The 25462-nt window shown below is 35.9% G+C and overlaps 1 protein-coding gene across 2 annotated transcripts in view; it reads right to left on the bottom strand.

The window, feature by feature from the left end:
• PRKG1 (protein kinase cGMP-dependent 1) overlaps window positions 1-25462 on the bottom strand; it is a 1320572-nt gene that overhangs the window by 217280 nt on the left and 1077830 nt on the right. For both annotated transcript variants that reach the window (XM_003255150.4, XM_003255149.3), the window contains exons 6-7: window positions 22910-22987; window positions 14865-14959 (exon numbers count right to left, since the gene is read on the bottom strand). In XM_003255150.4, the coding sequence (XP_003255198.1) occupies window positions 14865-14959; window positions 22910-22987 (173 nt within the window). The remainder of the gene's footprint in view (window positions 1-14864; window positions 14960-22909; window positions 22988-25462) is intronic.

Raw genomic sequence — 25462 nt, 5'->3', positions numbered from 1 at the left:
AGCGCGTTTATTGCACTCATGGGCATCTAATTCCATTTACCCAAATGAGCCCTGAAGTATTCTGCTATTGGTGACTGTAGTAAAACCTATTGCAGAACTAAAATGTTATTAAAAGATGTTTTGATAATAGAAGCATAGAGAACTCTGAGCCTCCTGGGTGTAGAACCATGAAAGTGATAGTGGGTACGATTGTCTAGTGAATTTTAAAACATCATATTAGTTTTACTGAGGTATAATTGACATTAAATAAGCTGCACATTTAAAATGTACAATTCAAAAACTTTTGGCATTTGCAGACATTCTAATTACTGTCACCATGATCAATATATTGAAAATATCCATCATCTACAAAGGTTTATTAGTATCCCTTTATAATCTCTGTCTCCTGCCATCTCTCATCTCTATATAAAATTCTATAGAATGGCAACTAATCTATGGTGACAGAAAGCAGATAAAATCTTATCTTAGATAGATCTTAGATATCTTAGATAGATAGAATTACACATCATGTACTGTTTTTTATCTGGCTTATTTCACTCATTGTAAATATTTTTGAAGTTTTCATCATAATTATTTTGATACTAATCTGTTTCTGCGTATATCAATATTTCACTATTTTTATTGCTACATACTACTTTATTGCATGGCTCTAACACCATTGTTTATCTATTCATCTATTGATGCACATTTCTGTTGTTTCAAATTTGGAGATATTAAATATAAAGCTGCTGTAACATTTTTGTACAAGTCTTTGTATGCATGTAAGCCTTCATGTTTCATGTAAATACCTAAGAATGAAATGGCTGGGTCTGATAGTAGGTAATACGTTTAAGTTTAAAAAAAAACTGCCAAACTGTTCTCCAAAGTTGTTGTACTATTTTATACTCTACATCCTCTCCAATACTTTATATGATCAATCCTTTTAATTTTAGGTATTCTAATATGTTTGTAGTGGCACTACCTTGTGGTTTTAATTTTCATTTCCCTAATGACTAATCATGTTGAGACAATTTTCACTTGCTTATTTGCCATTAGTTTCTCTTCATGGTGAAACATCTGTTCAAATAATTTGGATGATTTAAAAAACTGGGCTATTCATTTTCTCATTATTGAGATTTGAGAGCCCTGTATATATCCTGGAATCAAGCTCTTTTTCAAATATGTGATTTGCAAATATTTTCTCTCAGTCCGTGGGTTGCCTTTTCCTACTTTAAATAGTGTTTGTCAAAAAATATAAATTCTTAATTTTAATAAAATCTAATTTTTCTTCTCCTTCTCCTTCTACTTTCTCCTTCTTCTTCTTTTGACAGAGTCTTGCTCTGTTGCCCACACTGGAGTGCAGTGGCATGATCTCAGCTCACTGCAACCTCTGCCTCCTGGGTTCAAGCGATTCTCCTGCCTCAGCCTCCTGAGCAGCTGGGATCACAGGTGCACACCACCATGCCCAATTAATTTTTGCATTTTTAGTAGAGACGGGGTTTCACCATGTTGGCCGGGCTGGCCTTGAACTCCTGACCTCAAGTGATTGGCCTGCCTCAGCCTCCCAAAGTGCTGGGATTACGGGTGTGAGCCACTGGGCCCGGACCCTTTTTTTCCTTTCATAGATTACATTTTGATGTAAAAATCTTTATCTAACCAAAGTCCTCAAAATTTATTGTCTATTTTTTCCTGAAGATTGTAGTTTTGATCTCACATTTAGGTCCACGATCCATTTTAACTTAATTTTTGTATGTCGTGCAAGGTATGGATTCAAGTTAATTTTTTTCTTGATGGACACTCAATTGTTTCAACATCATTTGTAGAAAATCTGACCTTTCTTAAGTGAATTGCATTTGAACCTTTGTTGAAAATCAATTGGTGAATTATCCCCTTTAAATTTATATGCATATATTGAAGCACTAACCCCCAGTGTGACAGTATTTGGAGACAGGGCCTTTGGGAGATCCTCAGGTTTAGATGAGGTCATGAAAGTGGGGCCCTCATGATGGAATTAGTGCCCTTACAAGAAGAGATATCAGAGAGCAGGTGGTTTTTCTCTCTCTACATGAATTCACTGAGGAAGGGCCATGAGAGCACAAAGCCAGAAGGGTGTCTGCAAGCCAGGGAGAGGGCAATCAATAGAACTTGACAATATTAGCATCTTGACCTCAGACTTCCAGCCATTAAAACTGTGAGAAAATAAATTTCTGTTGGTTAAGCCACCCAATCTATGGTATTTTTTGTAATGGCAAAGCTGACTAAGCTAACTAAAATGGCAATGTATGTGTGGTTGATTTACAGACTCTTCATTCTGCTACATCAATCTATTTGTCTAACTTGATATCAATACCACACTGCCTTGGCTACTGTAGCTTTAAAGTAAGCTTTGAAGTCAGGTAGAGTTAGTCTTCCAACCTTTCTTTTTTTCTAAATTGTTCATATAAATTTTAGGTCCATATAAATTCTAGGTCCATGTAAATTTTAAAATCATCTGGTCAATCACAACAAAAAAATCTTAATAACATTTTGATTGGGATTGCAATGAATGTATAGATCCATTTGGGAGAATAATACTGAGTCTTACAACGTATGAACATAATATCTTCAGTTTTCTCTTGGAATCATTTTGTAATTTTCAGTGAACAGATCTTACACATCTTTTACAAATTTATCTGTAACTACTCCCTAGTTTTTGATGCTGTCATAAGTAGTATTTTTAATTTCAATTTCTAATTGTTTGTTTCTTGATTAAATCATGGGTACTATACGATTATTTATTGACATTTTTCAAAATGGCCCAGGAAAAGTTAGTGGACTTAAAGTCCTTTAAATATTACTGAAATATTCTAAAAATAATCTTGCACTTTTCCTAAATGCCTGGAATAGGGGATAAGGCAATTATCACACAGCATACTTTTCTCAGATACTTCTCATTTCCATTTCATTGTATGAACAAGGAATAAGAACCATGCAATGCCAAATACAGTTGCAAACGCTCCTTTTATGCGATACAGTCTTAATCAGAACACGTGGGTAATGTTACACTCAAATATTTTTTTTGGCAAGAATTTAGAGGACCTTAAAGCATTTCTTTTGTAGGCATCAGAAGTGATTAGTGTAATGACAGTGAATCTAGCCAATTAAAATCTTTGTTGCCTATCCAAAGTATGATTTATAACAAGTCATGATTTATTAACAATTGTATAAAGGAAAAATTAAGAAGCAATCACACAAAACACCGGCTGAGTTCATTAGCAAGAAAATTAACTCCAAGAGAAACATTTTTATATCCATTTTTGAAGAGATTTTCAAATTTACATTATTTTTTCTTATCTTGTGGCACCTGAAGGGAATTATTTGTTTGAATGACATGTTGAAGAATAACAATGAGAGACTGAATTGTTTTTATAAGTAGCTCAATTTCCACCACGGAAAATGACCTTACGTTTTAGACAGTGGAGATAAATAAACCATTTTATGGAAAAGTACTAAGACACCCTGATGTTTCTCCAACCTTCTATGAAAGGCTGATCCCTTTTCTATAAACAATCATTCATGTACGCAGGTCCTTAGCTCTCCTCTAGAAGAAAAGTCCTCTTTCAAAAATCTCCATGCATTTAACAGAAGCTTTCTAAACAACCAATTTCCCAACTTACTTAAAACTAATGTATTTTTTTACATTAGTTACTGGTCAGTTACTGATAATTTGTACATATTATAATGAGCTAAATCAAGAATGTAGGCATACCTGAGTCTAAGGTACACACTAAAACATTAGCAAGATTATTAAGTAAATTCAAACAACAGCAACAACAACCATTTTTTTGTACAACTAACTGTATGTTTCAGGTGAACGTGTTCCGAGAAGTTCAGAGGAAGGATTCAAATTTTGTTTATTAAATAATCTTCATTATTGTGGAAGTAGTCTAGTCCAAATGCTAAGGTGCTCCCATACAAATATCAATAATTTGAGATATGAAGGGGAGGTTGCATGTGTGTGTGTATAATTATTTTATGCATTACGGTTTCTCTAAAATCAGGATATAGTTTCCATTCATCCTCTAATGAGTTCCTTGACCTCAAAGTCCAATGGGCTATTATATCACAGGTATCTTTTAATTAAGGTCTATAAAATGGGTCCAGGCATCTTCAGAGCAACAGGTCAGCTTCTACATGCCTATGTATTTGGGTCCTGTGCTGTGCTGGGCTTCCAGGTTCTAACATCCCATTTGGAGATTGTTGTAAGTTCAGCTACTCTTTCATGCCAGAACAGACGAATTACAAAATGTTACTACAAATGAATACCTAAAAGTGAAATAAATCATGGGGATGATGAGGACCTAACAGATCTCAGTATGATTATAGCATAGGTAGTGAAGCAGGATGTAGCTGATCGTGAGACTGCAGCAATGATATGGAGCAGCTCTCACAACAGGGAGTGCCAGAGCAAGCCTTTGAGGAGAAAAGTGGCATGACCCAATTTGCTTTAGAGAATGTAGTGAGTTGATTTGTGTCCTCCCAAAAGATATGTTGAAGCCCTAGCCCTCAAACCTGTGAATGTAATTATATTTGAAAATAAGGTCTTCCAGATATGATCAAGTTAAGGTGCTGCCATACTGGATCAGGGTGGGCCCTACATTCAATGACTGGTGTTCTCATAAAGAAAGATTTTGATACAGAGGCACACGCAGAGGAAAAACAGCCATGTGAAGACAGTGACAGAAACTAAAGTGATGTAGCTCCAAGACAAAAAATGCCAAGGACTGCTGGGAACCACCAAAAGCTAGGAGTGAGGCATGGAACAGATTCCTCCCTAGAGCTTCCAGAGGGAGTGTGGCCTGGTAACACTCTGACTTTGTACGTCTAGCCTACAGATCTGTGAAAGAATAAATTGCTATTGTTTTAGCCACCCAGTTTGTGGTAATTTATTATGGCCATGCTAAGAAACTTAATACAAATACTTTATCACCATCACAAAGAGGGGAATGGATAAAAGGTGTGCAAGACTCGACACAGGGAGACCAATTAGGTGGCTATCCTATAATTTAGACAGATCATGGTGGCACTAACAGGAACAGTGGTGTGAGGATGGTCAGAAGCAGATTGAGAGTTGAAGCTGAGAGTTATTTAGGAGGTAGAACAAACAGGATTCGTTATTATGAGAGGAAATTTTAGGAGAAGAAAGAGTCAAGGATAATGTCCAAATTTCTGGTTTGATAAACACTTATAATATTCACTTGAAAAAGAATAGATTTGATTGGAGTTGGAGAGAAAACTAGTTTACTTTTGTCCAAGGGATATGTGAGATACTTGTGTGACAGCTAAGTTGACTTGCCCCATAGGAAAAAGTTCTGGGGTGGAGATAAAATGTTACTATGATACTCTGTGCTTTTCCTATAGCACTTAGTACATCAATTATTTTAATCTCCTCTTTATCTATAAATCCTGAAGAGGAGAATAACTCAGGCCAGAAAAGTGAGAGGACAGCATCTTTTTGTTTTGTTTTGTATTGTTTTGTTTTGTTTTGGACAGCCACAAATCCAGAACAACAGAAATAAAAATCCCCACCAGACACTGGATTTGTTCCATAGATTATTCACTATAATCCTCACAAGAATAATCTTCACTAAAAAACAAATTAATTATAATATTCACTAAAATGAAAAAGGGGAAAAAAAAGCAAAACAACAAATCCCGAGAGTCTCAGATGCTGGAAAGAGAAGGGTCCCAAGGCTGGAGAAACAAGCTGGAGCTGCACAGGAGTCATGAGGGCTGGGTGAAGGAGTCTGGTGATGGCCCCATGGGAGAGGGCAACTGGGACTGAGTCCTTCATAAGGCCAGAGCCCTGGAGCATTTCGACACAAAAGGCACACGCAGTATAAATAACTCTCTCTGTCAGCCCAACTAAATGTCAAGAGTCTTTCTCTGAGAGAAACAGAAACCCAAGCCTTGTAACTGGAAGAACTGAATTCTTTCAATGTTATCTTCAAGTTACAGGGATATTAAGCTAAAATGTATCCTTGCAGAGACAAATATGAAACATTTAAAATAGGTACATAGAGATGCTTCAATAACGTGTGCACAAGAAAATCAATCCCTCAGTCCACTAACTCCACTGAAAATGGGTATGTGGTAGAAAATAAAAACACCAAAAAAACCCCACCCCTACCCAAGACAAGCACACCTCAGCTATACTAAACCACACAAGGAAGGAAAGTTGGTGGAAGTGACCAATGGAAGAATGTGCACCCCAAAAGTGAAACTAACAGAAAGTTTCAAAGAATTTGACATTCTAAAAATAATTTCTAAAGACATACAGCAAAAAAAGATGATATAAGAAACAATGTAAAAGATATTTAAGATGTCCATTGCAGCAACATGGATGCAGCTGGAGGCCATTATCCTAAACCAGTTAATGCAGAAACAGAAAGCCAAATACACATGTTTTCACTTATAAGTGGAAGCTGAACATTGAGTTCACATGAACACCATCATGGGAACAATAGACACTAGAGAGTTGAAAAGAGGGGAGGCAGAGATAGAGGCAAGGGTTGAAAATCTACCTTTTAGGTACTATGTTCACTACTCGGGCTATGGGAGTATTAGAAGCCTAAACCTTAGCATCACACAGTACACCCATGTAATAAACCTGCACATGCACCTTCTGAATCAAAATTAAAAATATAAATAAATAAATAAAGGAAAAGAAAAAAGATATTTAAAAATAATAAAATAATGGCAATAATACCTCACATTTATCAAACACTTAGTATATGCCAGATATTACTCTAACATGCATACATACTATATACATTATTTGGGCTATTAATCACCTTGACCCTATGTGGCAAGTACTATTATTCTACTTTTACAAACCATGAAGCTGAAACAGAGAGATGAACATCAACAAGATCACATATTTCATAAATAATGCAGCTGGGGTTTAAACCCAAGAAGTCTCATTTCAGAGCTCACACTCCTAAGCACTTTGATGCACCAAGTAGAACTTCTAAAATTACTTTTATAAAATAGTCATTGGAACCTACTCAGTGTATTAATTGAATTGAAGACTTGATACAATTGAAGGAAGAAGTAGAGAATTGCATGACCATCTGAGACAATCTGCCCATCTTCTATTAAAAATGTAGCACCAAATGACACAGAGAAAGAAGATACAAATGTGAATAAGGAGGTAAGGACATATGATGATGAGGTTAAGTCTAGGCCACTAAAAGTCACAAAATGAGAGAAGAGAGAAAGTGGGGGAAAGAATATATGCAGAAATAATGCTGAGAATTTTCTAGGATTGAAAAAAACTGCATTCTCAGAAGGAGATGCAGAGTCTTATTTATTCATTTATTGATAAATATATCTGTACCTACATTAATTATATCAAAAATGCATAATGTCAAAGACAGAAACAGCTACCAGAGAGACAGTTTACCTATAAAGGAATGGTGATTTGACTGACTACAGAACATGAATGTCAGAAGACAATGTAATAACACTTCAAATGCTAAAGAAAAATGAAATTTGACCTAGATATTTACACCTAACCCAAAATTCACTCATGTGTAGGCAAGGGCAGAAGGGATAAACCAATCATCTCTTCAAAGAATAAATCTAAAAGAAATGAGGTGGGTTATAGAAGCAATAGTGGGCAAAAGAATTTGTAAATGAGTTGATAAATGTTAAATAATTAGGTTTTGGTTGTGTCTGAAAAAATACAGTAATAATAATGATTAATATTTGGGGACCAGTAGAAAACTACCTAGAAGATGGGTAGGAGTAATTAATTTGGAGTTTAACACACTTAATATTATATTATTATTCAAGAGAGGAATAGAGCTATTGATTAGTGTTACATGTTAAATATACATATTAAAATTTAAAGGTTAATCATTAAAAGAGTAGAAGAAGGTAAAACTTCTAAATGAAGGAATGACATAAGTGCAATGACTATGACAATAGAAGGAAAAGAAAAAAATTATATATTGACCGAGAATGAAACAGAATAATATTTCACATGTGTAAAATTTTAAATACAAATATGAATACATATATACATAATAAATTATAGACACATTTATGGACACATGAGTAATGAGGATGCATACAATAAACTTCAGAATGGTGACATTAGGAAGGAGAGGAAGTACGTGGGTGGGATACAAAAGCAGCTTGAATAGTTTTTATAACATTTTACTTCTAAATAAATAAATAATCAAATTCAAATATGGAAAAATATTAAAATCCATATCCAGTACTTAATTTCTGTACTATAATTTTATTGTTTTATCTTTTCTTTTTTGTTTGTTTGTTTTTGAGATGGAGTCTCACTCAGGTGCACAGGCTGGAGGAGAATGGTGTGATCTCATTCACTGCAACCTCTACCTCCTGGGTTCAAGCGATTCTCCTACTTCAGCCTCCCGAGTAGCTGGAATTACAGGCTTGTGCCATCACAACTGGGTAATTTTTATATTTTTAGTAGAGACAGTGTTTCATCATGTTGGCCAGGCTGGTCTCAAACTCCTGACCTCAAGTGGTTTGCCTGCCTCAGCCTACCAAAGTGCTGGGATTACAAGCATGAGCCACCACGCCCAGCAAAATTTTATTAATTTTTTAAATGAAAAAAATATACATCAGAAGATAAAGAAGCAAGTTCAGAAATGTTAATTAACTTTTCCATGATCACAGGCTATGAGGTGAAAACAAACAAGGAAATACAGATTTCTAATATTAATGTCTGTTCAACTGACTTTGGCTAATTCATTTTTGCATTAACATGAACAGGGCCTGGCATGTGGCACAGGTACTCAGAATGAGAGGCAACAGCTGGGAAAGTTCTTGGAGGGAAGTTCCTTGCTGACAGTGGTTTGGCACTAAATGCCACCATTTAACAGGTAGCCTCAGGGCTGCAGTTGGCATTCAGGGGTCTGTTCCAGGTGGAAAAGGGCCAACTCTCAGAGAACCAGAAGCTATGACCTAAGGAAACTTAAAGATCATCTAGTTCAATTGGCTTAGTTTACAGGAGCTTAACTGGCTTGCTCAAAGTCAATCAATGAGTGGTTGACTCTAAATCTAATGCTATGTCAATGTTGCCAGTACACTAAACTTTATCAAGTGGTAGCAGAACACTGCTGGTATGATGATATGGTGATGATGATGAAGATGATGATGTAGATAAAGATGATGGTGGTAGTGATGATGACAGCTCACTTTGGGGAAGCATTAAACTAAATTCTATGCACTCACCCAAATTCTTTAAAAGTATCCTTTTGATTCCTCCTCCAATAACCCAAGTAGTTAGATATAATCATAATCCCCATTTCAGATAAAAGAAATTCCTCTCAGTGACTAATCATTAATAAATGACAGAATAAGTTCCAAACCAGGCAATCTGACTCTGAACTGGATCTCTTAGCCATATGCCATGCTGAAGACTCAAATGTTAGGGGAAAGAAGGGAAGGTGGCCACTGGGAGCTTAATCCCATCCCTTTTGGGTACAACTTGGTCTACTATATTTCCTATTACTGGAGATGCAAAGTGAATATTCGGTTTAGAATTTGCCATCATCTGATGTTTATATGTATTCCATATGGTTTCAAGTCAAGTAGAGATCTTGAAGCAATGGTAAGTCAAAGTATAAATGGATTGACTTATGAGTTATTGAACTAAGCGTGAAGTGATTGCTCTTAAACACACCTTTAGTTTTCATATACATAAGGGAGTACTTCTGTAAAAAGTAAACATTTTACCCTCTCTTTGGTGTGTATAAACACTTATCACAGCAAGAAAAGAAAAAAAAGATGCTTGAGCCAAACAGTACTGCATAATTTGCTTTATGTCAACTAAAGTGAAAGTGACTCAAATTTTTCTAATAATAAGATGCTATTGGTTAAAGGATGTTAATAATACAGTTTATAAGATGACTCAATTTATGACTCTACTATCTCCATCCAACAAGAAAATAAATTTGTTACTTTTAGAGGCAGAACTATATAGTGGTCAGGAGGCTGAGTTATGGAGAAAGGGTATTGAGTTTACATTTCAGCAATGCCATTCAATTTTCTACCGTGTGCTTAATCAGTACTAGTATTTATGTACTCTCAAATTTAAAAAGAATGGTCAAGCATATATTAATTTCACTCAATCTCCAACCAGCAACTTATCAATATTTAATTGCCTGCTGAACAACTTCAAGAGAATAAAACCAAAATTCCCAGTACACACAAATTGTATTTGTGAGAAAACCACAATCTGAAATTCTGTTCTGTACATATAGAGAATGCTGGCTATAAAATTTTTATTCCAAGTATAAAAACTATATAGTTTGTAAACAAGCATAGCTATTACCCAAAGGATATACACAGGTGCCCAAAAGATTTTATATATTAAAGTTATATCAATTTCTAAATTATTTAGAAGGAAACAAGTGAAACAAATCAATCTGATTTGCAAAATGTTGGAATTTCTTGTGAAAAATATTGAAATGCAAACAAAAGATTAAAAAAACCTAGACACAGTGAAAAACAAGTTACAGACATAGGATATCAAAATGATAAAATGTCAAAAAATCAAAACAAGAAAATAATCAAGATGGGTTAATAGGCTTCCATCATTTGAAGCAAAGGACAGCTTTTAAAGAGGCATATCTGAGTGACAGAAATCACAAAATGGCATCCACACACCAAACAGTTTGCAGAAATGGTTTGTTGGTTTACAGAGCTTTTTTAAAAAATCAGATTACAAAATCACATTTCATATTTTTAAAATCTAGGTTTTTTTCTGCTTTTCTTAAAAAGCCAAGGTCACATTCTTACAGATCAGCAGCAAGCTGGAGTTCAGTAATTTCTGTCCTCATCACATAAGGCTTTCCAGTTTGCCACCTGTTTTACTAGCCTATTGTAGTCATTTACATCGCTAGCCTGCCCCCTATGGTCAAGCGAGCTCATAACCCCTATCCACTGCCAGGCAAATTCAAGTCGAATGTGATCAACGGCAGAAGGGACTTTAAGATTGGACATCATTCGAGAGGTTCATTTGTTCATCTATTCATTCATTCACTCATTCATTTGTTCAAAAAATATGTGGGTATTTGATAAGTGCCAGACACTGGGTTCAAATAAGAATATAAATATTTGGGACTTCTTTTCATTGAGGTATTATGCAATCACACATCTGGAGAAGCTTACCAAGGTGTATGAAATACAGTTGAGGACATAATATTAGCAAATTTTAGGAAATGAAATAAATTCTAAAGAGTGCCAATAATTTAAATGGTCCCAAAGGGTGGAGAATTTAAAGAAAGAAGGGGTGGTCAACAATGTAAAATCATGGCTGAGAAGTGAAGTCAAATGAAGAAAAAAATAAAAAGACCATTTCATGAGGTAACTAGCAAATCTCTGGTGACATTTAAGAGAGCACTTAGAGTAGACTAATAAAACCAGGTTCCATAGAGAGAAAGTGAGAATAAGAGCGTAAGAAAGAGATGTGAGTGAAATGGGGGTAAGGGGTGGATGTGAAGAGAAAGGGTGGGGCCTTATTTTCTGGCATTCTACTTGTGACCTCAGTGTTTGTAAATATTTCTGGTTCTTTGGTTCCGTTGGAAATAACACTGTTTTCCACAGAGGTATTTAATCTTGGACCAATGAAATCAGGTGGCGTCTTTCTAAAAAATGCCACCTGATTTCTATAAAATGTCACATTTAATAATCAAAGGAAAGCAAGATTAAGATACAGATGATACATTTATACTAGAAAGGTAATGTTTATTTCACTCTTCTGTATATCTACACCAAACATACTATTTTTTCCAACTTCGACATTGAAAAAAATCTAATGGCAACTACATGTTCATCAGATAAGGATAAAATGAACTCAGTAGGAGAAAAAAGGAAAGTTGAGGGTAGTTACTTCTGAATTTTCATAAGGTAATATAGCCTAAGTAAGATGATTTATCAGAATATCTTTATCTCACTTATTAAGCTGTGAAATAGTCAGAAAGAAAATAAAACCTGTCATCTGATTGTGGCTTAAAAAACAATAACTTCCTGAATTACTTCTTAGAAGTACTTTGAAGCAAAAGGCTCATAATGTAATTTTTTAAATGAAGGCACAATTTGAAATGAAAACAAAACTGACTGTTCCCATATGCTAGGAGTAAATTATGTCCTATTGCTGTCCCTCCCTAGGAGACACTCCTGCACCCGAAATTTGATAGAAAAATAAATGTTCATCGGTTGTTGCTTATTCAAGTAGTGTATATACATACAGCACTGAGTGTTGAAAAGGCTTATCTATATTTAATGATAACTGAGATATACTGCTTATTGGAAAATGAGAGTAGGATACCCAAATATGTTTATCATGCATTCTGTAAAATGCATGGTAAAAAGTTAACTCAGTTTTTCCTCCATAATACATGAGAAGAACCCCCAAGTGCTTGCTTCTTGATGTCTTAGTTTAAAAATAGAGTATCAGTCTCACAGAAGTACACCTCTACTAGTCTAGCCTTCACGGCCTATCCCATAGTCAATCCAGATGTACATTACCTCCACCTACTCTTCTATCTCTACCACCATAAGAGTGATGACAATTACAACCTACAAGTGAACGCTGGAAATGCTTCACTGCCTTCTGATCATTGTGATGGCAGTGGCAGGCCATCTGGAGCTGCTGCTGTCATCACACTGGCTGCAGCAGGGAGGTATGGCCAGGTCTGCACACCCGTGGAGCCAGCAGGAGCCAGGGACAGGCGGGACCCCCACCCCTTCCGAGTTGGGATGGGAGCTCCCTGGGTACCACTGCAGCTGCCTAAGCCACGACTATGGGCCCAGGCATCCCTGTGCTCCTGGGGCTGGGAGCAAGCAGGAACCCTGTCTTCCAGGGCAGGGCTACAGCCACCCAAGTCGTGGGCAGGCAGGGGGAAGCAGGAGCCCTTTTCTCCTGGGTGCAGCTACAGCTGCCCGAAGTCATGACCATGGACCCGGGCCTCCCCTGAGCTGTTGGGGGACTAGGAGCTGACAAGATCCCTGCTCTTTGGAGGCAGCTAGACCCAGGCATTTCTGCACTCTTAGGGGTCTGGGAAGGGCCCCCTGGCCCTCACAGGATCAGAAGTGCCTGCTCCCACTGCCTGGCTTCTCTCTGTTTTTGGCGCCTATTCTGATTTTCGAGGAAAGTTGGGACTGAGCCCAGACGCTGTCACAGCCCGGCCAGGTGTGCACATGCTCAGGGCAATGCTGACATGCCAGTCCCCTGCCAACTCACCCCCCTCTGGGCTTTGGGTGCCAATGAGCATAGGAGGGAATCCAATGGTGGGCTGAGGGCAGCTTGGTGCTGGCCTGCAGGTGCCCCTGGCTACAGCCTGGGTGCCATGAATGGCAGCAGGAGGCAGACAGGTTTCTGGGCAGAAGGGGGGTGGATCCCCATTAAGGCCTCACCTTCAGACCAGGGAGGGCCTGAAGGCTGGAGGCCAGGCTGCCAGTCCCATGGACCAGAGTGGGAACTTGCAGTGCCTTTTCTGGACCTGCCTATTGCCGCTCATGAACCAATCAGCATGTACTTCCGCCCCTCTGAGGCCCATAAAAGCCCCAGGCTTAACCAGAGCAGAGCAGATACTGGGATGACCAGCTGCAGAGAGGAGCTACCCACTCTAGGGCCTCCTCTCTGCTGACAGCTGCAGATGATGGGACGACCAGCTGCGGAGAGGAGCTACCCTCTCTGTTGAGAACTGAACACTCATTGGGACGACCTGACTACAGACAGAAACTACCCACTCTGCTTAGAGCTGAACACTCATTGGGACACCTTGGCTATGGAGAGGGGCTGCCCACTGCAGGTTTTCTCTGAGCTATTCTAGTGTTCACTAAAGCTCCTCTTTGTCTTGTTCAACCTCCATTTGTCTGCGTACCACATTCTTCCTGGTCATGAGTCAAGAAATTGGGAACCACTGAATGGTGAGGCTAAAAGAGTTGTAATACAAACAGGGCTGAAACGTGTCCCTTGCTTGCCACATTGCAGATGAAGACAAGGAGAGAAGAGCTGTAGCCTTTTGGGGGGCCCAGACCTGGGAGCTCCCCGAGTCAGGGCTGTGACTCCCGCTTTGGGGCTATGCAGTTCCTGGTGTCTCTAAGCTTCCAGGCACGACCACATTCCCTGGTGCCAGCCAGGGAAGCTGCTTGTGGTGTGCCTGGTCTGGCCACAGCCTTACAAAGAGCCCATGCCAGCACCTGGAGCTGCCCACCTCACGGCAGCAGCCAGTTTGTTTGCCTGTGCAGTGGCCGGACCCCACGCTCGCTCACATGCCCCTTGCCACTTCACGCCTGACTTGCAGTCTCCCTTGAAGGTGTGAGAACCAGATCGGTAGTGTGAACTGAGTACAACCTGCCAGGCCAAGTGGGCATAATGAGCCCAGTGGGCCCGAGCAAAACTCGGGCAAAGGCGCCACCAGCCACAGGTTTCCAGCCAGGAAATTGACACCCCAAAGATCCCGTAAAAATTGTTTGTACAAACAGGTTTAGGGATTTCCAAAATTTCAACCAACCATCTTAATGATTCTGAGTAAAATCATTGCACAAAGTTTAGCATGGAATTCTTCTCTTTGAAGTTGTTATAGAGATTGCAATTAAGGACACAAACCTGAAAATGTTTCCAATTAATGTAACACTGATTTATTGGAAATTAAGGAATTTATTCCACAACCTATTCAAACAGATTCCAAGTCCAGCTGAAAATAAATAAAAATTTATTTATCATCAAGGGTCCATATATGACACTGGGATAAGCACTAAATAAAAAGCCTATTGTGCTAGGAGCTCAAAATTTCAGACAGAAATTTATGTAGCACTCAAACAAAAACCTGTATAACATGTGATCTACTTACCCCTGCAAGGCTTTCTCTCCAAACCAGTCTCCTTTTCCTAAAGTTCTAAGAAAGACTGGGTCTTCACTTGGTGAGTCTTCACGAGTGACATTTACCTGCAAAGAGAAACAATGAAAGTTTAAATCCACTGCTTATCCACAATGGACAAAGGAACACTAATTAATGAAGTTAATTCCATTTCTTGTTTCTTTTCTTATTTTTATAAAGAAAAAGCATTTAAATTACCACTAAAAGGACCAAAGAACAATATCATAAATTCCCAGGAAAACCACAAGAGCTTACCTCCAAATATTTTGTTATCCTTTCAAGTTATTTTAAAGAAATAATGCATTACTAGTAAATTTGATCTAATTCCTCATCTCCATTCTAATTTTCCTGCCTTTATGAAGCAACCACTATAATGAACTTGGTGAGCATTCTGTCCATTTTTTTATGTGTTTATGTATATGTATTTTTAAAATATATTAATAACATAAGTAGTGTTCATCATTCTGCAACTTACTTTTTTCTCTTAAGGTGGTTTTAATTATTCCATGCTCTTAGGTATAAATCTATTTCATTCATTTTAATGTATGAGTTTTATTTCTTTATGTAAATATATTTACTTACCTATATCTTATAAATTGGCAATTATATTGTTTCAATTTTTTTTTTCTTTCTTTCTTTCTTGCTGCTGAAATGAACATCCTTCTAAATGCCTCCACATGCATATCCTAGTTTCTCTAGGATAAGCCTATCCCTTTCCCTGAGAAGAATCCAGCTTCCATCTGAAGACACACCACATTTTCATAAAGATTTCTTGTGTGGCTGTAACTGACTATATCCCTCATAATCCACATGCTTCATTTGGTAGGATTTCTATTTCTAAAGATAGATAAATTACATATAGGCCCTTCTTTACTATAATAAATAAAGTGCCCTTAAAAGAAAGTTGTATTTCTTTGGCATTCTCCACAAATTATAATAAGCACACAATAAATACTTGTAAATTGTTTTAACAGAATGTGTCATTACTAACAAGATAGATAGCCTAGAACACACAAGACTTGTGACTTAACAGAAGGCAAGTGATAATGTTTTTTGTTGCTTGAATGAAAACAAAAACAGAGTAACTTGTACCTTTGTGTTAATTCACTTCTCCCTCAAGCTCTATTAACATTCATAAAACTGTCTATGTGTCATCCAGAAAGGTTAAATAGTTAAAATTCACTACCTGGAAAATGTGATGAAGTAAAAAAACTAATTTCTTGAGATAATGCTCAACACTTAAACACATTTAATAATACTATGCTTCAAGGTTTCTGAATCTAGAGATTAGATGTCAAAGGCCAGAATTTTTATAAGTATTAAGAAGGTCTGTGTAAGGTGGAGGAAATTCAATTATTATTCTCCACTGATCCATTTGATTACTCCTCCACACAGTGTTTCAAAACCATGGAAATTCAGTTTTTAACACTTTTACTTACCACTAAGCTGTATCACAGAGACACTAATTTGTATGCTGACGAGGCTTTTATAGATGTGGAATCTTCAGTAGGGAGTCTGATCTAAAATAAAGGTTACTGGGCCCTTATTCTTGAGGTTTTGATTCACCCATGTTCATATAAAAGCTAAGATTTATTTTCTTTGTTTAAACAGTATTCCATTATATGAATATTATGCAATTTACTAATTCTGTAGATATAAATGTGGGTTGCTTCCAGTTTTATTTTTGTTATACTTTGTTTTTATGGTGCTATTAACTGTGTTACTGTGAACATTCTTATACATGTGTTCTAGTGTCCATGGGTAAGAGTTCACTAGGGCCAATGTTTATGAATAAAGAACAAGGTTATTAAGTATATGCATCTTCCATTTTACTAGGTATTAACTCACTCTTGGTACAATCTTACATACCTACCATCAATGGGTGAAAAATGCATATTATATTATGTTATATTGTTATCAATACTTAATATTGTCAGACTTTGATTTTTTTCCAGAAAGGTAGGTATTAGATGGCATTTCCCTTATTATTAATAGAGGTGGGAGATTTTATCATCTTATTTTTTGAGCCACTTGTGCTTCTTTTGATTATGTGCCTGATCATGCTTTTTGCCTATTTTTCTATTGGACTGATTATCTTTATTTTTGTTGTTGTTCATTCACAAGACTATGGTTTGTCTAAACCATCTTTATGGTGTCTTGTTGAACACATGTATTAATTTTAAGGTAATTACACTTAACCATGTTATATTTTATCGTTTGCATTTTAAAATAGCTTATTCAAGAAATGCTTTCTTATCCCAAGATAATGGAAGTATTATCCCAATTATCTTTTAATTTTTTCCTAAATTTTCTTTTCACATTTACATCTGAAACTGGCATTATGTATGGTGTGAGCTAGGGATCCAATTTTATTTATGTCCCTATGCATAACCAATTGTTGTGATATCTGTAGTGTCCATGCCATCCTAAATCAAGTTTCCAGATTACCATGGATCTTTATCTGGGTTCACCATTCTTACACTGACATATTTGTCTGGTTTTCAGTCAAATTAAGTCCACATTTTTTTTCCATTACCTGAATGTTATAATAGGTCTTGATATCTACTATAGTAACTCCCAATATGTTTCTCTTTCTTTTGGATGTTCTGCCATGTTGGTGTTTTGCTCTTCATTATAATATTTTAAATAAAATTTTCTTCTTAAAAGACTTAAACATTTTCTTGTTATAGATATGCCTACATACTTGATTTTTGAAATGGTATTTTAAAAACATATTTTAGTTACACGTTACAGTATTTAGAAATGTATTTGAATTTTTAAGTTATCATATAGTAAAATTTACTTCTATCATATAGTAAAATTTACTTCTTTTTTGGAATATAGTTGTATGAACTTAAACACATGGATAGCTTTGTCTAATTCCCAGAACAATTAGATACAGAACAATTTCATCACCTCCAGAAACTCTTTCATGCTATGTATTTATAGTCATACCCTTCTCATTCCTCACCCCTATAGTCTGTTCTGCATCAAACTAATTTTATCTTTTTGAGAATGCCATATAAATGAAATAATACAATATTTAACTTTTTCAGACCTTTATTTTTCTTACTCAGCATTAGACCTTTAAGATTCATTGAAGTTGTTGCAAGATTCAATAGTTTATGTTTTTTATTGCTGACTAATATTTCACTGAATGACTGTAACACAATTTGTTTATTTCTAGTTTTGGCAATTATGAATAGAGATGCTACAAACACCGATGCAGAGTTTTTTGTGTGAGCTATATTTTCATTTCTCTAGAATAAATATCACAAAGAGTAATTGCTGTGTCATACGGTAAATGTTTATTTAACTTTATGAGAAACTGCAAATTGTTTTCCAGAATGGCTTTACCATTTTGCATTCCCAGGAGCAGGGATTGAGAATACCAGTTGCTCTGCATCCTCACTAGCACTTGATATTGTTAATTTTTGTTTTTAGATTTAGCCATTCCATTAAGTATGCAGTAGTATCTCAGAATTTCAATATGCACTTTTCTAATGACTAATCATTATGAACACCTCTTCATGTGCATATTTGCCATTTGTGAATCTTCTTTGCTGATGTGCTCAAGTCATTCATTCATTTTTTTTTTAAAGTGGGTACTTTGGTGTTTTTTGTTGATTTTGAGGTGTTTTTTATAGGATCAATAAAGGATAGGATCAATATAAGCCCCTTACCAGACGTGTACTTTTCAAATAATTTTCCCCGTTAGTAATTTGTCTTTCCATTCTCTGAACAGTGTTTTTCACAGAACAAAAGTTTCTAAATTTGATAAAGCCCAATTTATCATTTTTCTTTATGGATTGTGCTGGTGGTGTCATGCCTAGGAACTCTTCCTATCTAATCGCAAGTCATACATTTCTCTTGAAAGTTTTATAGCTTTATGTTTTACTTTTAAATCTATTACCAATTTTCATTTAATTTTTATATAAGGTATAAAGTCCAGGTCAAGGTTCCCCTGTTTTGGTCCATGGATTACCAACAGTTCCATCACCATTTGTTGAAAAGACTTTCCTTTTGTTGTCAGTTACTTTCATTTACTGATTGCTCTGTTTCTCACCTTAAGTATGTTAACTGTAGGCATGTTATAGATACCACTTATCAGGGCAAGAACGTTCTCTTATATTCTCAGTTTGCTGAGAATTTTTATTATGAATGGATGTTACACTTGTCACACCCTTTCACTGCATCATTTGGCATGATAATGTGATTTTTTTTCTTTAGACTGTTAATATGGTACAATATGTTGAATGATATGGCTTTTTCAATATTCATTTATAATAAAATATCCAGTTCTATAATGTCCAATACAGCCACTACTAGTAGCTATTGCGATGTGGCTACTACTACTGAGAAATTAACATTAAAGTTAAGTTAGATAATTTTAGTTTAGATAGCAACTGTGAATAATAGCTATTATTTTGGGTTGTGTAGAGATATAGAATGGTTCCATAAATAAAGAAAAATATACTGAAAATGCTGATTTTGCTAAACTCTTATTAATTTTAATAATATATATGTCTACATAAAATCCTAAAAGAAACTAAAAACATATCATGTCTAAATAATTACTGTTTCTCTTTTTCCAAATATTAATTATTTTTCTTAACTTACTGTAGTATTTGGGATGTCTAGTACCACACTAAACAAAATTGGTAATAACGCATATCTTTATCTTGTTCTTGATATTAAAAAAAAGTTTCTCAGAGGTTTCACCATAATGTATACATAAACATATGTATACATATGCAAATAAAATTTCCATAACAGAACACTTTTTATATTAAAAAACACTGAGCATTGTGTTAAGGCAACATGTTTACTTGGCATGTTTAAATACTTGTTAATTTTATGAAGCAAAGCCATGTGATTTTAAATGCCATTTGATAGACAAGAATTTTTGAATCACATTTTTTTCTAATGATGGGAAACAAGGTATGTTGAATGGAATCAGAAAAATCAAAATGCATTTGAGCTATTATTAGAACTCTGCAACTTTGCTTACCCATCCTGTTCAATTTTGGTTTGATTTATTTATAAAGAGATAGTTCATTTTGTGATGTGACACAACTGCAGGGACATATGCAGGAACCTTTGGTGCTTTATAGTTCACTGTTGGAGAAGTAAGTCACGTTTCCAGGCAACTGGAATGGAGTGATTGAAGTATAGAGAACTAACTGAGCTTCTACTTGAGGCAGCACCAGGTATTTTAGCCATCATCACTATCATCACTGCAAGCATTCTGCCTCAGGTTTTAAAAAAATCAGATTGCACAGGCTTAATGGGGGAAAAACAAGTACTGCAAAGCTTATTTTATAATGCTTCTCTCTTTGTGTGAATGTGCTTAATGGAAGAATAAAAATTGTTTTACACTTAAATAAGTGGAACTGAACAAGGGGAATTCCATTTGTAGCTTGGCAGCCCCTGTTGTGTCTCTCTATCTCACAGCATTTTCTAAGAAAAAGCCAGTTTGGTGGTAGCAAGAAACAGATCTTGGCCAAGGTTATCCTTTATACATTTTTTAAATGCATGCGAAAACAAGTTGACATCTATACACCTAAAACAAAACATATAACATATAATTGTAGAAAATTCCAGTTCTACAACTTATTTGCCTGCTCAACTGAGTCTACTCTCTTATTATTCACCTGTCTTTCCTGCTCTTTGCCATTAAGTATGCTGACCTCACCTTCTGCTTCTTAAGACTTAATATATTCTAATTATTGTATATGGTGACATATTCTTAATGATTTTAATATGTTAGAATTAGAACTAATATAATTAATATTGTTAGTATATTAGTATTAGAATGAATAAAATTAATACAATTATTATGTAATTTACATAACTAAGAATCATAGCAGCTAACTTGTGTGACCTAAAAAAGTAAGTTAGTAGAAATTTATGTCTGGTTTAAAGTAAAAGATCTTGAATGTGTCGAGAGTCTAATATATTAGTGTTACTTCCCTCCCAGAATCCCCAGAGTGCTCTGAAATATTGCCAAGTGAATTGGTTCCTGTAGTGTAATTTCTACACTGTTTTTCTACTTATACTTATTACGAAACTTATAAAAAGGCATGACTAATGCACCTGTCTTCAGCTGAAACTGGTTACAAAGCACTACTTTTAGGCAGTAAAATTTGCACTAACAGGGTGGTAACAAAAGACTGTCAGAAATCCATCTCAAAGGATAAACACATCATTGCATCATAGTGAAGAATTAGCAATGTAGTAAAGAAAAAACAAATCTAGAATGTCAGGACAAATTCCCTGTGCAACTTTTTGAATAATTTACATCCATGGTGATTTTCAATTTACCCTGATTCTTTAGTCAATCTAAACAATAAGACAATAAATGATAAGCTCTAACAATCTATCACATAAACTACAAAATATTAAAATTTTCTTATCTTCTAACATTGGAAAATACAAGATATAATTTTAACTATAACCGTGGTCAGACATGTCATTTCATGATACCTTTTAAGAAGTCAGCCTTGACTTCTACTTCTATCCCAGGCATTCAGAGATCAGTCAAAAGAATAGGAATAATAAAAATATAAATATTGTTTTCTTCATTTTTGTGTGACATGCCACTGGTGTAAATATTGACATATGCATACACTTGATCCAAAAGTAGTCCAAGGAGAATTATCTAAATTGTAATTCAACAATACTTATAATCTTCCACTGCATTCTATTCACTGTAGCTCTGTAAATCTCTCTATATATGAGCTATAAGTTACAGTCAGTCATTTTGTTAAATTAGAGGAAATAAATATGCTTCATTTATAAAGTGATAATTATAAAAATGGAAACTGGCATATCAATTCCTTTCTATTCGCATTTCCTTCTCCATCTCTTTCTATACTTAGTACATACAGAGATAGGAATTCCTTGTAATGATACATAATAAAGAAACATAAGTTTAAATCATAGGTTACCATGTAATGACACAAACACAAAAATGATTAGCTTTACTGTGGAAATAAATTTAAGGTATTTTAGTAATATAATAGTATAGCATTAATCTAAAAGAAATTCTATTTTCCAATTCACTCAATTTCTTAGTTTTAAGATATAAATAAATTCATATTGTTGAAAAATTAAGTTTTAGAAATAAAGTATGATTTTTCATTCATAACCCTTGTCTACCCCATTTTTACCCCTTCCTTTATAATTTATCAATTTTAGTAGTTTTTAGTATCAATATTTCTTTATGAAAATAACTTAAAACATTAACATATATCTATCTTTATCATCCTCAGAGTATTCAGCAACTTGCCTAAGGGCATTAAAATGACTAAGTTTCATAACAGGATTAAAATTTAGGCCATCTGATTTCAAAGCCCAGATGTTTCATTACAGCAATGTTACTGCTTCTAATGACTAGATGAATTTTGTAAGTGACCTAAGTACTTTCTTTCTCTTTTTTTTGGAGGCAAAGTCTTGCTCTATTACCCAGGCTGAAGTGCAGTGGCACCATCTTGGCTCACTGCAACCTCTGCCTCCTGGGCTCAAGCAATCCTCCTGTCTCAGCCTCCAAAGTAGCTGGGATGACAGGCATGCACCAACATGCCCAGCTAATTTTTTCTATTTTTTGTATAGATGAGGTTTTGGCATGTTGCCCAAGCTGGTCTTGAACTCCTTAGCTCGAGTGATCCACCTGCCTTGGCCTCCCAAGGTGCTGAGGTTATAGGCATGAGCCACCACACCCAGCGGTATTTTCTTTTTTATTATATTATTTTAATTATGGAGATCTTTCTATTCACACAAATATATCAGTGTCATCTAATATTATGATTATTAGCAAGTAGGCTACTTACTGGTCTTCAAAATTACATTTTTTCCCTCCTACATCATTTTTTGTAAGATCCATTCTCTAATACCTCTCTGTGTCAAAAAATGGAACAAACTCATGTAGCACAAGACTCTGCATGTGTTCCTACTGGAGTTACTAACCAACCCCAGGCTCCCCTAGTGCATCACTGTCTTGTGCCACCAAAGCTTACCGTTCCTTTGCTGATGATAAAGAAGGTGTCCCCTCTTGCACCTTGCCTGATAATATATTCTCCATTTTCATAGTGGGTCTGAAAAGTAGAAACAATAAGAAAAAAAATAAGCAAGGAGTAAGCTACCAAACAGCTCAGTCTCTTCAAATATCAACCCCCCAGGGATACATTCATCCTAATGGAATTTTATCCAAGCCTAGAACCATCAAGATTTAATAATGAATATTAGTCAATGTATGCAATAATTACAAAGATATCATTTCTATAATGATCATTTTCAAGACTGCTTTTAATGTCATTTTTCTAGGTGATTATATCATCTTTAAATTCATTCAGTTGTTCGATGAAAATATTCTTTTCTCCTGTCAACTGGGCATAAAACAAAATAGCAGAGCTCCTAATAATATAGAACTACTCATTCTATATTATTTTATTTGCCATTCTCATTTGGTTTTATATTCTCATAATTACAGCCTTTTTTTCCTAAGAAATTGTTACAGCATGTAAAAATCTTCATTTGAAACCAGGTTGATTTTTATTGTGGGTTAAATGACCCTAGTTACTTTTTAAGACACCACTTCATGCTTTAGTGTTCTTGCTTCAGCAGTTTAGATTTGGCCCTGTCAAATGGAATGTCTTAATTTTATGGACTGAATTCCGGTCCAGCATCTGTGAGCTTATAAACTATCAAACGAGGAGTGAGGTAAGGCCGCAAACGGATTATCACAGTCAGTATGTCAGTATTCTGACACGGACACCACAACTAGGTCTGTTTCCAGGGTGAAGATTACTTCTGCAATGAACAAAAGTAATTTCAATAAGGAGAGGTCGGAGAAAGTATACTGCTGGGTCAAGCGGTCTAACAGAAAAATGATAACTGTGCCATCTGGCCCTATCCTTCTCTGCAGCATAGCAGAGAAGCTATATTTCTGGGAAATAAAACATTATTTTGCACACTCCTAACAAAACAGAATTCATGGTTTACATGCAATATCCATTAGGCTGATGGTTGTTATTTGTCCTTATGCTTCAATACAGTTTTTCTTAACACATAAAGTGCTAAGATTGCCTTAAAATTGCCTTTCATTAATACTTGACATTGAAAAGAGCCATTATTTTCTTAGTGTATCTAGAAAGTTAACATACTACCTAATTTGCTAATTTTTTTTACTCAAAAGTAATTCAGTTTTTTAGGAATAAGATTTTTAAATAAAAAAGGTATTCCTTATTCCTTTCCCTCAATTTAACCACCAGATGATATATACAGTCTGATATGTACACTTCAAGACTTTTTTCCATGCTTTTAACCATCACCACTCCATCCTGCACACATACATGCATACAAATAATTATTTCTAAATAAAAATAATAATATGGAATGCATATTCTTCAACTGATTTATTTCATTTAACAAGATATGTATGCTGCACTAATGGTACTGGTACCACAACAGAGACATAGATCAATGGAACAGAACAGAGCCCTCAGAAATGATGCCGCATAGCTACAACTATCTGATCTTTGACAAACCTGACAAAAACAAGAAATGGGGAAAGGATTCCCTATTTAATAAATGGTGCTGGGAAAACTGGCTAGCCATATGTAGAAAGCTGAAACTGGATCCCTTCCTTACACCTTATACAAAAATTAATTCAAGATGGATTAAAGACTTATATGTTAGACCTAAAACCATTAAAATCCTACAAGAGGCCGGGCGCGGTGGCTCACGCTTGTAATCCCAGCACTTTGGGAGGCCAAGGCGGGCGGATCACAAGGTCAGGAGCTCGAGACCACGGTGAAACCCTGTCTCTACGAAAAATACAAAAAATTAGCCGGGCGTGGTGGCGGGCACCTGTAGTCCCAGCTACTCGGAGAGGCTGAGGCAGGAGAATGGCGTGAACCCGAGAGGCGGAGCTTGCAGTGAGCCGAGATTGCGCCACTGCACTCCAACCTGGCGACAGAGCGAGACTCCGTCTCAAAAAAAAAAAAAAAAAAAAAAATCCTACAAGAAAACCTAGGCAATACCATTCAGGACATAGGCGTGGGCAAGGACTTCATGTCTAAAACACCAAAAGCAATGGCAACAAAAGGCAAAATTGACAAATGGGATCTCATTAAACTAAAGAGCTTCTGCACAGCAAAAGAAACTACCATCAGAGTGAACAGGCAACCTACAGAATGGGAGAAAATTTTTGCAACCTACTCATCTGACAAAGGGCTAATATCCAGAATCTACAATGAACTCAAACAAATTTACAAGAAAAAAACAAACAACCCCATCAAAAAGTGGGCGAAGGACATGAACAGACACTTCTCAAAAGAAGACATTTATGCAGCCAAAAAACACATGAAGAAATGCTCATCATCACTGGCCATCAGAGAAATGCAAATCAAAACCACAGTGAGATACCATCTCACACCAGTTAGAATGGCCATCATTAAAAAATCAGGAAACAACAGGTGCTGGAGAGGATGTGGAGAAATAGGAACACTTTTACACTGTTGGTGGGACTGTAAACTAGTTCAACCATTGTGGAAGTCAGTGTGGCGATT

Source organism: Nomascus leucogenys, chromosome 3 (assembly GCF_006542625.1).
Source record: "Nomascus leucogenys isolate Asia chromosome 3, Asia_NLE_v1, whole genome shotgun sequence".
Lineage (NCBI taxonomy): Eukaryota > Metazoa > Chordata > Mammalia > Primates > Hylobatidae > Nomascus > Nomascus leucogenys.
The sequence above is the reverse complement of the archived record's forward strand: the minus strand, read 5'-3'. Positions and strand labels throughout refer to the sequence as shown.